The following is a 15,397-nucleotide window of genomic DNA, read 5'->3' on the forward strand; positions in this document are numbered from 1 at the left end:
ATAAGCTGGTAAGGAAGGCGGGCTCTGTCGTGGGCAAAGTACTGGAGGGTTTAACATCGGTAGCTGAGCGAAGGGCGCTGAGTAGGCTACGGTCAATTATGGATAACTCTGAACATCCTCTACATAGCACCATCCAGAGACAGAGAAGCAGTTTCAGCGACAGGTTACTATCGATGCAATGCTCCTCAGACAGGATGAAGAGGTCAATACTCCCCAATGCCATTAGGCTTTACAATTCTACCGCCAGGACTTAAGAACTTTTTAAAAGCTATTATTAATGCTTTTTGAGATAGTGATTTAGATGCATATCATATTTTTTACTGAGTTAAGTATTGTATGTAATTAGTTTTGCTTCAACAAGTGTATGGGACATTGGAAAAAAGTTGAATTTCCCCATGGGGATGAATAAAGTATCTATCTATCTATCTATCTAGACCCTGAATCCATGAACACATTACTTTTTTGCACTACTTTATGCTACTTGTTTCCAATGTTGGGGAAGTCCAGAACGAGGGGTCACAGTTTAAGGATAAAGGGGTAGCCTTTTAGGACCGGGATGAGGAAAAACTTCTTCACACAGAGAGTGGTGAATCGGTGGAATTCTCTGCCACAGGAAACAGTTGAGGCCGGTTCATTGGCTATATTTAAGAGGAAGTTAGATATGGCCCTTGTGGCTAAAGGGATCAGAGGGTATGGAGAGAAAGCAGGTACAGGGTTCTGAGTTGGATGATCAGCCATGATCATACTGAATGGCGGTGCAGGCTCGAAGGGCCGAATGGCCTACTCCTGCACCTATTTTCTATGTTTTTTTTTACTTATTTAACTATTATATATTTCTTACTGTAATTCAGTCTTTATGTACTGCTGTACAAATTTTACGACATGCCCGTGCTATAACTGATTCTGAAACGTCGATTCTTTGTTCCACCCCACCCCGCACAGATGCTACCCGACCCAGGGAGTTTCTCCAGCAGTCTGTGTGAGCTCATTTCGCCGTGACGTCAACTCGTAGCGCGGCAACCGCTGATTGACAGCCATTTGGCCAATCGCCAGTTAAAGAGGTCTGTTACTGGATCCCCGGGCAGCCAATGGAAGAAGAAAGAGGGTGCCCGGCCCCCGGCTGACTGTAAAAGGCAGGTACAGACGGCCGCGCGGCCTCGCTTTCCGCAGGGTTCATCGGCGTCGGCGGCATGGTTCCCGGTTTTGGTAACTCGCTCCGCATCGTCAGCGCCGGTCTAGTCAGTGTCTGTCGCCTGCACACCAGCGCCCCGAGGTAGGACAACCGGGGGAAGGGGGGAGAGCCTGGAGTGAGCGATGGGGGTCTTCAGCCCATCTCCCCTTTAGTCAGACTCGGTTTATTTCCCAGATAGTCCCACTTGTCTCCTCATTCACCCTTATTCTCTCTTTCCCTTTATTCCTCTTCACCTCCCTTCCCTTCTTCAAGCCCCATTTCCCCTTCCACGTTTTCCCTCATTTATTTCCCATTCCCCACCCCAATTTCCCCTTCCTCTTTGTATTTCTCCTTCCCTATTCCCATTTCCCCTTCCCTATTCCCATTTCCCCTTCCTCCTTTCCCTCTTAACTGCCCTGCACCTCCTCCCCTTCTTCAATCTACCTCATCTTCCTTTCTTTCCTCCCCCCTACCTAATTTCTCTATTCTCTCATTTCTCCCTTTCTCTCCTCTCTGCCGGGTCGTGTGCGACGCGGACCCGTAGCCCCGGCTGGGAGTCTGATGAAATATCTGGCGCCGCTTACGTGACAGGGAAACCTGCTCATTGTCTGTTGTTGCTAAGCAGGGTCCTCTGTAGTGCAAACAGCGACGAAATGAAAAGCTTCCGATGACACTAATGTGGTTAACCGAGAGCTGAAATTTCAGTTAACTGCGATTAAATTGCCCGACTGAAATTTCCATCTCGCTTCATTTCTCATTCCAGTTATCAGCTGCGTTTTAAAATGCATTTAACTCAGTGAGTGGAGTGGTATCTTTCCTGATTCTGTTTCTCTCTGGTTTCGCGCCAGACTTGCAGCCAGTTTTCATATAATCGTGTGTTCCATCTGCTCTGAAGTAACTTGCCGCAGGAGTTTGTAATTAAAGTTGTAGTGTTGTGTCCGTTCGCGCCTTTATCTCGATTGTTCGCTAAGCAGCCCTACTGGTTTTGGCTGCGAGACTTGGGTGTCTTCAAGGATTGAGCTCGGTTTCCATTCCAAGTTGGCTAGCTGAGGCCTTACTCTAGCAGAATGATGCAACAATCCGCCCCGCTAGCCCAGCGGGTGAAATGTTGGACAGTAGACTTTAAGGAGTTATTTTAATGACTGTAAAGGTTAGTCAGTTGTATTCGATTGCCTCGAATCAAAACATGCTGTAAAAGATGTAAGATTGAAAGAATGCAGAGAAAATTTAAAAGGATTTTGCTAGGACTTGAGAACCTGAGTTATAGGGAAAGGTTGAAAAGGTTAGGACTTTATTCTCTAGAATGTGAGGGGTATAGATAAGGTAAGTGCAGGCTTTTTCCACTGAGGTTGGGTGATATTACAATCAGAGGTCATGGGTTAAGGGTGAACGGTGAAATGTTTAAGGAGACGATGAGGGGGACCTTCTTCACTCAGAGAGTGGTGAGAGTGTGGAACAAGCTATCAGTGCAAGTGGTGGATGCAGGTTTGATTTCAGCCTCGAAGAGAAACTTGGATAAGTACATAGGTGGAAAGAGTATGGAGGGCTGTGGTCCAGATGCAGGTCGATGGGAGTAGGCAGATCGATGGTTCCACACAGACTAGATAGACCGAAGGGCTTGTTGCTGTGCTATAGTGTTATATGATGGAGGTTGGAAACCAGAGGATGGTCATGACAGTGGGGGAGAAGAGAAGGGAGTGCCAGAGGGCCAGCAGAATAGGGCAAACAAGAAACGGGGGGGGGGGGGGGGGAGAGATAGTTGGAAGTGGTAACCAGAAATTAGAGACATCAGTGTTCACGCCCACTTATTTTACCTTGATGCAATGTTTTAAAGAATTGGTCTCTATGATAGATGTGCAGGAACAGATTTTCACTCTTATCTCAGTAACTATGACAACATTAATCCCCCTAATGAAGTTCATTTGAAGAGGAAGTTCATTTGAAGAGGATGTGCAAGCCACATACAAACAGCACCAGACGTCAACCCAGGTCACTTCAGTCATCCCATTCAGGCATTCTAACCACACTGGAAATAATGTCATTGAAACAGATATCTATAAACATCAAAAACAAGGGAAAATATGCAGATGTTGGAAATCCTCTCTCACTGTTCCCCCTCTGATCTCTGCTGCCCTTCAACTCTTCCTCCCCTCCCCCCACCTTCTTACTCCGACTCATCTATTTTTCTTCAGTCCCGATGCGGGGTCTCAGCCTAAAACATTGAATGTTTTCTCTTTGCCCTGCTGAGTTCCTCCAGCATTTTGTGCAGGTTGTTATCCATAAACATTCTAGTTATATGCACACAACAGCCAACACACCCATCCGTCACTATCACTTCCTTCCATCTTAGGCTGTAAACCATTAAATTTCTAAGTAAATTTATTATCAAGGTATATGTCAGCACGTACAACCCTGGGATTCATTTTCTTGTAGGCATTCGTGAGCAGCCCGCAAAATGTTGCCATGTGTCGGCAGCGCCAACTTGTTTCCCTTTATCGCTTTTCATTTTATTCAGCACTTTTTCCTCTGACAATTTTTCTTACATATTTATTGAGAGACTGCACGGAACAGGGCCTTTGAACTGTGTCGCCCAGCAATCCTCTGATTTAATCCTAGCCTAACCATGGGCCAATTTACAATGACCAATTAACCACATGACGGTGAGGACAATGAGTGAGGTTGATGTTCTGGAGTATGATGATATTAAGGGAGAGGAGGCGTTGGGAGTTGTTAAAATACATTAGGATGAATAAGTCCCCAGGGCCTAATGGAATATTCCCCGGGCTGCTCCACGAGGCGAGGGAAGAGATTGCTGCTGAGCCTCTGGCTAGAGTTTTTATGTCCTTGTTGTCTACGAGAATGGTACCAGAGGATTGGAGGGAGGCGAATGTTGTCCCCCTTGTTCAAAAAGGTAGTAGGGATAGTCTGGGTAACTGTAGACCAGTGAGCCTTACGGCTGTGGTAGGAAAACTGTTGGAAAAGATTCTTAGGGCATTCTTATCTATGGGCATTTAGAAAATCATGGTCTGATCAGGGATCAACTCTAACAAGCCTGCTAGAGTTCTTCGAGGAGGATACTAGGATATAGATGAGGATGTGATCTACATGGATTTTTAGTAAGGCATTTGATAATATTCAGGAAGTCAGAAGGCATGGGATCCAGGGAAGTTTGGCCAGGTGGATTCAGAATTGGCTTGCCTGCAGAAAGCAGAGGGTCATGGTGGAGGGAGTACATATGGAGTGGAGGGTTGTGACTAGTGGTGTCCCACAAGGATCATTTCTGGGACCTCTACTTTTCATGATTTTTATTAACGATCTGGATGTGGGGGTAGAAGGGTGGGTTGGCAAGTTTGCAGACGATGCAAAGGTTGTGGACAGTGTAGAGGATTGTCAAAGATTGCAGAGAGACATTGATAGGATGCAGAAGTGGGCTGAGAAGTGGCAGATGGAGTTCAACCTGGAGAAGTGTGAGGTGGTACACGTTGGAAAGATAAACTCCAAGGCAGAGTATAAAATAAATGGCAGGATACTTGATAGTGTGGAGGAGCAGAGGGATCTGGGGGTACATGTCCACAGATCCCTGAAAGTTGCCTCACAGGTAGATAGGGTAGTTAAGAAAGCTTATGGGGTGTTAGCTTTCATAACTCGAGGGATAGAGTTTAAGAGTTGCGGGGTGATGATGCAGCTCTACAAAACTCTGGTTAGGCTACACTTGGAGTACTGTGTCCAGTTCTGGTCGCCTTACTATAGGAAGGATTGGAAAGGGTACAGAGGGGATTTACCAGGATGCTGCCTGGTTTAGAGAGTATGGATTATGATCAGAGATTAAGGGAGCTAGGGCTTTACTCTTAGGAGAGAAGGAGGATGAAAGGAGATATGATAGAGGTATACAAGATATTAAGAGGAATAGATAGAGTGGACAGCAGTGCCTCTTCCCCAGGGCACCACTGTTCAATACAAAAGGACATAGTTTTAATGTATGGGGTGGGAAGTTCAAGGGGGATATTAGAAGAAGGTTTTTTACCCAAGGAGGTGGTTGGTGCATGGATCCACTTCCTGAGTCAGTGGTGGAGGCAGATACACTAGTGAAATTTAGAAACTACTGGACAGGTATATGGAGGAATTTAAGGTGGGGGTTTATATGGGAGGCGGGGTTTAAGGGTCGGCACAACTATGTTCTATGTATGTCCTTTGGACTGTGGGAGGAAGCTGGAGCACCCGGAGGAAATGGCATTTGGTCACAGGGAGAACGTACAAATTCCTCACAGGCAGCAGGTGGGGATTGAACCAGGTTGCTGGTACTGTAAAGTGTGTTGTGCTAACTGCCACGCTACTGTGCCGCCTCATTAAGATTGTCCTTCAAGTCTCTTTATACTAAGATGTTTTTTATTGTCTTCCGTTATGAAGACTGAGTTTAGAAAATCATTTGGAGTCTCTTACCATTTCTCTGTCCCATTACCAATTCCCCAGTCTAGTCCCTAAAGAGAGCAATCTTAGTTTTGATATTGTTTACTGCTTGTTTTTATGTTGTTATGCTTATTCAATCTTGTACTCTGTTTTCTCCTTCTTTACATGTAGTCACCCGTGACTGCTTCCTTTCTTTAAAAAAAAACAAACTCAGTCCTCGGACCTGCCTATGTCTTTCTAAACCTTCTGTCTTCTCTCTAACTCTGAAATAGACACACAACACTGGAAATATTCTGAGATTCAGAAGACTAATGCTGGTTTTAAGTTCACGACTTTTCAGCAGACTTGGAAAAATTGGATTTCACACCTTTGTTAGTGGGGAGGGGGGTGTGGGTGGAGACCAAACCCAGCTTGAATACCACACTTGGCTGTGGTGCTGACGCAGAGGTGGCGGAGTCTGGTTAATCACAGCGGATCTGAGAGGAGCAAAGCAGGGGAAGCAAAGGTTGGAAATACTCAGCAGGTCAGGTAGCATCCTTGGATCCCTAAAACACCTGTGTATCAATTTCCTGTAGTCCTTGATGAAGGGTTTCAGGTCAAAACATCGATTGTTTATCCCCCTCCATAGATTGCTGGCTGGCTCACTGGGATCACTCATCCGTCACTGAAATGTTCCTGCAGCATATTGGTCTCACTTTCTAGGACTCTCCAGAGTCAGAATCAAGTTTAATATCAGCATATGTCGTGAAATTTATTGCCTTTGCAGTACCAGTACAATGCAATACATAATGATAGAAAAAACTGTATGAATTACAGTAGGTAAATGTATTAAGTAATAAATAAGTAGTGCAAAATCAGAAATACAAAAGTAGTGAGGTAATGTTCGTGGGTTCAGTGTCTATTCAGAAATCAGATGGCAGAGGGAAGAAGCCTTTCCTGAATTGCTGTGAGTGTGCCTTTAGGCTTCCTGTACCTCCTTCCTGATGATAGCAATGATAAGAGGCATGTGATGGGGGTCCTTAATGACAGACGACTGCCTTTTTGAGACACCGCTCCTTGAAGATGCCCAGATACTACAGAGGCTAGTGCCCATGATGGAGCTAAGTTTACAACTCCCTCACGTTCTCAATGTTTATTGCTTAGAAACATAGAAAAAAAGGTGCGGGAGTAGGCCATTTGGCCCTTCGAGCCTGCACCGCCATTCAGTATGATCATGGCTGATCATCCAACTCAGAACCCTGTACCTGCTTTCTCTCCATACCCCCTGATCCCTTTAGCCCAAGGGCCATATCGAACTTCCTCTTAAATATAGCCAATGAACCCGGCCTCCAACTGTCTCCTGTGGCAGAGAATTCCACAGATTTACCACTCTCTGTGTGAAGAAGTTTTTTCCTCATCTCGGTCCTAAAAGGCTTCCCCATTATCCTTAAACTGTGACCCCTCATTCTGGACTTCCCCAACATTGGAAAACTTTTAATTTTTTTTCTTTTATATTTGCACAGTTTTGTTGTCTTTCCCACATTGGTTATTTATTTGTACAGTTGGGTGTGCTCTTTATTTGATTCTATTGTGCTTCTTGATTTACTGTTGTATGCCTGCAAGTAAACCAATTTCAAGATTGTACATGGTGACATATATGTACTTTGATAATAAATTTAATTTGAATATTGATGTTATCAGTTCTGAGTGGAAGTGAGCAAAGCTGAAGGCTAATTCAGTGAAAGAAGATGGTAATTCTCCTTTAACAGTGAACAAATACCACACATTTAAAACCGTTCTGATTGGTAATTTGCTTTGATCTATTGCAGTCCAGTGTGTCTTCGCTGGACATTTCCTCTTCTAGCTCCTCCTTTTGCACTTCCGAAAGGCTTCAGTTCATGGTAAAATACACAGAAACCTAGATGCAATGTTTTTTGGGGCTGTTCAACCCATAGCGTCTGTTCCGCCATTCAGCATGGCTGATCTATTATTCCTTTCAACCCCTTTCTCCAGCTTCTCCCTGTAACCTTTGACACTCTGAGTAATAAAGAACCTATCATCTCTGTTTTGAATATACCCAATGACTTGGCCTCCACAGATATCGGGGCAATGAATTCCAAGATTTAACCCTCTGGTTAAAAAAAAATTCTCCTCACCTCTTTAAAAGGACATCCTTGTATTCTGAGGCTGTGCCCTCTGATCCTAGACTCCCCCAATTTGGGAAACATACTCTCCATATCCACTCTATCTAGCCCTTTTCAATATTCGATGGGTTGCAATGAGATCCTTCTTCATTCTTCTAAACTCCAGGAGCCATCAAATGGTCCCCAGATATTCGCCCTTTCATTTCTTGGATCATTCTTGTGAATCTCCTCCGGTCCCTTTCCAACGCCAGCACATCCTTTCTTATATAAGAAACCCAAAACCGCTCACTATATTCCAAGTGTGGTCTGAAGAATGCCTTATAAAGCCTCAGTTTCACCTTAAAAAATGCATTGCCCATATTATATTTTGTTGAATGAGTTTCCTTTCCATTAAATTGTTTGGCCACAGATTAACCTTTAACTTTCTACTTCTTCCTCATAGTACATTAAACTTGGAATCTCAAGTGCCAGCCTAGTTGTGTTAACCTCCCTTCACGTGTACTCCATGTGTCATTCTCCTAAATCACAGGTTTGTACAGATTTACAACAGCACAGAGGATCATACAGCTCAACAAAGAATGGGGTTGTTTGATTGCACTTCCCAGCTCTTGGTGTGTCAGTCATTCACTGGCAGGATGTCAATGTCACTGTCAATGGTGATAATTGCTCTCTATCTCTGACTGTCCTGAAGCTGATTTAAGACCATTTAGTGTGGGAGCAGAATTGGGATTTGTTGGACCCAGCAAATCTACTCTGCCATTTCATCATGACTGATCAATTTCACTCGCAGCCCTAATCTCTTGCCTTCTCTAGGTATCCCTTCATCAAGACTTTATCAATCTCTGACTTAAATATACCCATTTACTTGGCCTCTGCAGCTGCCTGCAATGAATTCCACAGATTCACCACCTTCTAGCTAAAGAAATTCCTCCTCATCTCTGTTCTAAAAGGATGCCCTTTATTCTGAGCCTGTGTCCTCTGGTCTTGGACTCCCCCCACCATAAAAAATATCCTCTCCACGTCCTTTCTGCTGAGGATTTGGTTAAGAAGCATTCACATCCGGGTTGGAATTGAATGATTGAAGATGAGATTTCCCTCCCTAGAGCTTCGTATAATACCAAGTGGTTCATTAAAATTAAATAATTTTGTGGCTGCCATTACTGACTTGTAGTATATTTTAATTATTGAAACTTTCCCTGGTGCCTTTGCAGATTTGAACTTGTACTTCCGATTACTAATCCAAAGCTCTAGCTACTAGTTCATTAATACAACTACACACCACCTCTAAATAGATGCATGTTCAGCTGCTTTGTAAGCTGCAGTAAATGTTTCTCCTTCCACTGCGTTTTCTGGGCAGCGCAGTTGGCTTACATCACCAGCAATCACCAGTCAGAGTCCAATTCTTGCCACCATCTACAAACAGTTTGTGCGTTCTCCCCAGAACTGTGCAAGTTTCCTCCGGGTGCTCTGGTTTTCTCCCATGTTTCAAAGATGTACGGTTAGGGTTAGAGGGCACGCTATGTTATTGTGGAAAGTACGTCAACACTTGTGGGCTGTCCCCAGCACAATCTTCAGACTGTTAGTCGTTGACGCAAGACAAAGCATTTCACTGTATATTTTGATGTACATATGACAAATAAGGCTAATCTTTAGATTTCTTACTCTCCACACTCTTATGGAAAAATCTTGCTGTCAAATCCATTTATTAGTATACCTGAAGTCTAATTATAGACCATTTTGCTAAGGAGATAGATTGTATATCTATCAATTAATTTCTCCTTTATCTCCTTTAGTTCATGTTGGCCGAACCTGTCTAACATTTTACAATGTCCTTTGACACTTGTACATCCTTAATCTAATAACCTATTACACTGCACTGTGGCTGTGTGGCTGATCTGTGAAAAAATCTGTTCCAGTATTTTATCTTTACCCCTTTCTGCCGATGTGTGCTTTTTGAGCTATGGTGACTATTGTCCATCTATTCCCTAACACTGAATGATTGTTTCTTCAATTGAACATATTTACATATCGATCGTGAAGGTTCTTGATCGGATATAAGATATTTAAGATATTTTTAGCACAATTTCTCTTAACATTAAAGTTTAAATCACAACTGTCGTTTCCATGTTGTTTTGCTCTGAGCAGATTTGCCTCTCTGTTGGTGTGTGTGTCTTCTCCCCCTCTCTCCCCCTCCCTGTCTCTGTGCCTGTCCCTCACTCCTTCTCTCTGCCTGTCCCTCACTCCTTCTCTCTGCCGGTCCCTCACTCCCTCTCTCTGTGCCTGTCCTTCTCTCTCTCCCCCCCTCTCTCTCCCCCCCTCTCTCTCCCCCCCTCTCTCTCCCCCCCTCTCTCTCCCCCCCCTCTCTCTCCCCCTCTCTCCCCCCTCTCTCCCCCCCTCTCCCCCCCTCTCCCCCCCTCTCCCCCCCCTCTCCCCCCCCTCTCCCCCCCCTCTCCCCCCCCTCTCCCCCCCTCTCCCCCCCTCTCCCACCTCCCCCCCCTCTCTCCCCCCACCTCCCCCCCTCTCCTCCCCCCCCTCTCTGTGCCCGTCCCTCACTCCCTCTCTCTGCGCCCGTCCCTCACTCCCTCTCTCTGTGCCTGTCCCTCACTCCCTCTCTCTGAAAGTAAGCATGCAGGTAAGGCTAATGGCATGTTGGCCTTCATAACAAGGGGAGTTGAGTATAGGAGCAAAGAGGTCCTTCTGCAGTTGTACAGGGCCCTGGTGAGACCACACCCGGAGTTCAGTTTTGGTCTCCAAATTTGAGGAAGGACATTCTTGCTATTGAGGGAGTGCAGCGTAGGTTCACAAGGTTAATTCCCAAGATGGCAAGGCTGTCATATGTTGAAAGATTGGAGTGACTGGGCTTGTATACACTGGAATTTAGAAGGATGAGGGGGGATCTGATTGAAATATATAAGATTATTAAGGGATTGGACATGCTAGAGGCAGGAAACATGTTCCCGATGTTGGGAGAGTCTAGAACCAGAGGCCACAGTTTAAGAATAAGGGGTAGGCCATTTAGAATGGAGTTCAGGAAAAACTTTTTCACCCAGAGAGCTGTGGATCTATGGAATGCTCTGCCTCAGAAGGCAGTGGAGGCCAATTCTCTGGATGCTTTCAAGAAAGAGTTAGAGAGAGCTCTTAAAGATAACGGAGTCCGGAACGGGGTACTGATTGTGGATGATCAGCCATGATCACATTGAATGGCGGTGCTGGCTCAAAGGGCCGAATGGCCTACTCCTGCACCTATTGTCTATTGTCTCTCTGTGCCTGCCTATCTCACTCCCCCTCTCTGTGCCTGCCTATCTCTCTCACTCCCCCTCTCTGTGCCTGCCTATCTCTCTCACTCCCCCTCTCTGTCTCGAGTCAGGTGCGTGGAGAATGATTTCACCTTGCATCTCTGGTGTAGCTTTGCCCACCCTGATAGTGTAACCCGAGTCTCCAGTGCAAAGACAGGCATTCCAGTTAATTCTGGTGTTCTGTTGCCCATGACATTTAATCTTCATTTGTGAATATGATTTCATCAGACCAAGCTTTACAAATGTTAATAAATGCTAGTTTGCCTTGCTTGGGGTTAGGAGTAAAGTGGATAATCTCCTGTTTGCCTGAGGTTTATTTTGCCTAGCAGCCTAATGACAGTTCTCGTACTGCCCAAGTTCTTTTGGCACGGCTTTTCAGCTCATCTTGGTTGTTAATAAACAGCGACTGAGGTTCCAGCACCAATTTTTGCAGTACTTTGAGTCACTTCTTACCTGGGATCCATAAGCTCTCAACCTTCCCCATCCTGTCTCCTGCCCATCTGACAAAGTCAATAACTTTCCTTCATTTTCAGAAGATTACATTTGGCAAAATCATTGCTGAAGGAAATAGCCAAAGGCCTTCTGAAACTTTATAAATAACATCCATGAGTGTTAAGTACAAGATATTCTACAAGTGCTAGAAATCCAGAGTAACTCAAAATGCTGGTGTAACTCAGGCAGGTCAGGTAGCACCTATGGAGAGGAATAAACAGTTGCCAAGTCCTTTCATCAGTACTGTTATCATTGATGTGATTATCCATGAATTTTATTGTCCAAGGATATTAATTAGATTTAGATATTGAGTAGCAATTCAAATCTTGGCTTTTCACTAACATTTGAGGTTGTGATAATTATTTTAAGGTTTCAAGAAAAGTTTCATGTCCCTCCCTTTGCATCTTTTAATTTCAGAAATGAGGCTGTTGTCATCTCAGGAAGGAGGCTTGCGAGGCAAATCCGAGGAGAGGCAAAGCTCGACGTAGAGCGCTGGGTTGCTGACGGCAACAGGAGGCCACATCTCAGTGTTGTCCTGGTTGGGGACAACCCAGCCAGTCACTCCTACGTGAAGAACAAAACCAAAGCTGCCGCTGATGTGGGTATGGATTTTGTCATTTATTTTCTGATGGATGTGGCTTTCACAGGTCTTTCCCAGACCTTGTTCCCTCTCAGAACTTTACTTGAAATAGATATTGCTTTGTGGGAAGCTTGGAGTTTACATTTCCCTTCTGGTCAGCAATCCTCTACTAAGAATGGTTTTGGGGGGAGGAATGCACAGTAAATATTTCATTTTTCCAGCAAAACTCAAACTTCTCCAGATGTACCATGGAGAGCATTCTGACTGCCTGCGTCACCGTCTGGTATAGTTGTGGGGGGTGGCAACTGCACAAGATTGAAGTAAGTTTCAGAAAGTTGTAAAATTAGTCAGCTTCACCATGGGTGAAACCTTGGATACTAGCCTCTGTAGTATCCAAGACATCATCAAGGAGTGGTGCCTCAGTAAGACTGTCCATCATTAAGGACCCCCACCACCCAGGACATGCCCCCTTCTCATTGTTACTGTCATGAAGGAAGTACAGAAGGCACATACTCAGCGATTCAGGAACAGCTTCTTCCCCTCTGTCATCCGATTTCTAAATGGACATTGAACCCATGAACACTACCTCAGCACTATTTTATTTCTATTTTTTTGCACCACGGCCTGAAACACTGACAGTTTATTCTTTTCCATTGATGCAGCCTGGCCTGCTGAGTTCCTCCAGCATAGTGAAGAGTTGTCGGGAGGGGGGGGAAGCAATGTTCTGGGGCGGCTGGGCACAGGAAGGGTCTGTGCCTTCTTTCTGAATGTGGCTCCATTGGCCAAGTGTCAGATTTTGTCAAAGTGCATTTCATGGAAATCCTGCTGAATATTTTCTTGAATGAAACTGAGTAAATGCGAACTGTTGTAATTGTGTTCCAGTAACTCTGGCTGCTTCTTTCAGCAGAGCAGGAACTTCCTTGAATGAATAACTCAAATAAAGATGGATTGGAGTTTATTGAATCTGTGCACAAAAAGAAGTGTATAAATAGAAGCAAAAGTGCAAGAGGGCAAAAAGGAGTTTCTATGTGTCCTTTTGTGAGCGCAGCACTGAATTCTCAGAAAAGCTGCTTTGTTTGATAGTGTACTGCTGCTGTTGCTAGATACACCCTCGTGACTTGGCAGATAAATGGCCTTATCAGTAACAGCTCGCTGGGAGCAAGCAAGCTTCCCATTAGTAGAAAGGCTTCAGCGGTAGGAACCATTGTGGTACTGTGCAACTATCTGTCCTCAATGAGCAGCACTAAAGGGCATTTGGTGCCATAATTACTAACTCTCAAGTTGTCTGAATTGTTTTAAAAATTGAAGTGAGCTAATTCTGTATGAAGCGGCTCTGTGGGCTTCCTGCTTGTTAATGGAACAGCTGAGTGAGACTCAATTGAACCATTGCCTGAATTATGCTGACTTTTAAAAGATGAACTTTATTTGTCATGTGTACATCGAAGCATACAGTGAATTGTGCTGTTTGCATCAAACCCAACCAGCGAAGGCTGTGCTGGGCAGCCTGCAAGTGTCAGGTGCCAACATAGCATTCCCACAACTTACTGATCTGAGCCCTAACTGCATGTCTTTGGAGTGTTGGATGAAACCGGAGCACCTACGTGGTCACGGGGAGAGAACTGTACCCGGGTCTGTAATCACAGTCACTGTAAAGTGATGTGCTGACCACTACACTACAGTATCTCCCTTTTGGTCACTTCTGTTATGCAAGGACTTTTTTTAAAATAAATCCTCATCTTTGTTTTTTTAAATTATTCTCCTGGCGATTTGTCTTTCTGCATTCCAGTTCTGGCTCTGATAAAATAGGATTTTGCTTCTGGATTTTTTCCCCCAGCATTTGTGCAATAACTCTTTGACATAAAACTAAGCTTTACTTTGAAATGATATAATAAGAACAACAGTCAAACTAATCTGTGAGGGCCAGGCCCCTGGAGAGTTGGGGAGGAGGATTGGTACCTCGGCTGCTGAGGAGGATGAATACTGAGAGTCAGAATTTTTTCACCAGGCTACAGGAACAGAAATAAACCCAGTTAGGGATTTGGTCTGTTAGAAGTTTGTATTCTCTCCTCATGTGGCTTTCCTTTGGCTGCTCTGGTTTCCTCCCACATTCCAAAGATATATGGATTAGTAGGTTAATTGGCCATATGGGGCGGCATGACGGGTCTGTAGGATCTGTCGCTGGGCTGTGTCTCTTAAATTTAAAAAAAAATCTGATTTCATGCAGCAAGAATGAATGAACCAGCACTCACAGAAGTTATAAGCTGGCCACCAGCAAACGGTAACCGATGTTAAAATGGCTTACAATGAGAATGATGCTGTTGCTCTCAACAGTGAAGTATTTGCACCTGGTAAGATTACTTTATAATGGTTCTAATTTGGACTTGTTGATCTAGGTATCACGAGTGAGACCATTCTGAAGCCATCCAGCATCACTGAGGAAGAGCTGCTGGAGTTAATTAACAAGCTCAACAATGATAATAAAGTTGATGGGTTGCTTGTCCAGCTTCCTTTACCCGGTAAGAATCTCATTCGGTAACTGGGGTCTATTATCTAAAGTTGTCCTTTGTGGACTATTGTGTTTTGAGCTTGATGCTCCTTTAGCAGATGTTGAGACAATTAAATGAAAAATGATTTGTTTCTCTAACACTTGTTATTTTATCTGTTAATTGCTGGGACAGTCCATGCAAAATGGCACTAAGCTCCTTGCTTCATTGCACCTATTCTGGAGGTGGGATCTGTGAAAGAATTCGATAACCAAAGTAAATTTTATTATTATCATATATGTCACCTATGTCATCCTGAGATTCATTTTCTTGTAGGCATAATCAGCAAATCTACAAAAGGTGACTATAACAGGGTCAATGAATTGATCAACCAGAGTGCAGGAGACAACAAGCTGCAAAAGTAAATATAAATAAATAGCAATAAATAACAAGAACATGAAATAATGAGGCAAAGAGTCCTTAAACTGAGATCATTGGTTGTAGGAACATTTCAATGGAAGTGCAAGTGAATGTAGTTATCAGCTTTTAATCACGAGCCTGATGGTTGAAGGGTAGTAATTGTTCTTGAACCTGCTGATGGGAGTCCTGAGGCTCTACTGCATTCTACCTGATAGCAACAGCGAGAACAGAGCTGGGTGGTGGGGATCTCTGATGATGGATGATGCTTTCCTACAGCAGCATTTCATGTAGATGAGCTCAGTGGTTGGGAGGACTTTACCCGTGATGTACTGAGCCAAATCCGCTAGCTTTTGTAGGCTTTTCCATTCAATGGCATTGTTTCCATACGAGGCTGTGATGCAGCCAGTCAATATACATCCTCCACA

At 44.3% G+C, this 15,397-nt stretch overlaps 1 protein-coding gene across 1 annotated transcript in view; it reads left to right on the plus strand.

The window, feature by feature from the left end:
- The first annotated feature begins 1,115 nt into the window (after positions 1–1,115).
- The window catches only part of mthfd2 (methylenetetrahydrofolate dehydrogenase (NADP+ dependent) 2, methenyltetrahydrofolate cyclohydrolase), a 37,917-nt gene continuing 23,635 nt past the window's right edge, over positions 1,116–15,397 (plus strand). Inside the window, exons 1-3 of the mRNA XM_073060046.1 lie at positions 1,116–1,273; positions 11,907–12,091; positions 14,463–14,585. Of these exons, the coding sequence (XP_072916147.1) occupies positions 1,191–1,273; positions 11,907–12,091; positions 14,463–14,585 (391 nt within the window). The 5' untranslated portion in view covers positions 1,116–1,190. The remainder of the gene's footprint in view (positions 1,274–11,906; positions 12,092–14,462; positions 14,586–15,397) is intronic.

This window comes from Hemitrygon akajei, chromosome 1 (assembly GCF_048418815.1).
Source record: "Hemitrygon akajei chromosome 1, sHemAka1.3, whole genome shotgun sequence".
Lineage (NCBI taxonomy): Eukaryota > Metazoa > Chordata > Chondrichthyes > Myliobatiformes > Dasyatidae > Hemitrygon > Hemitrygon akajei.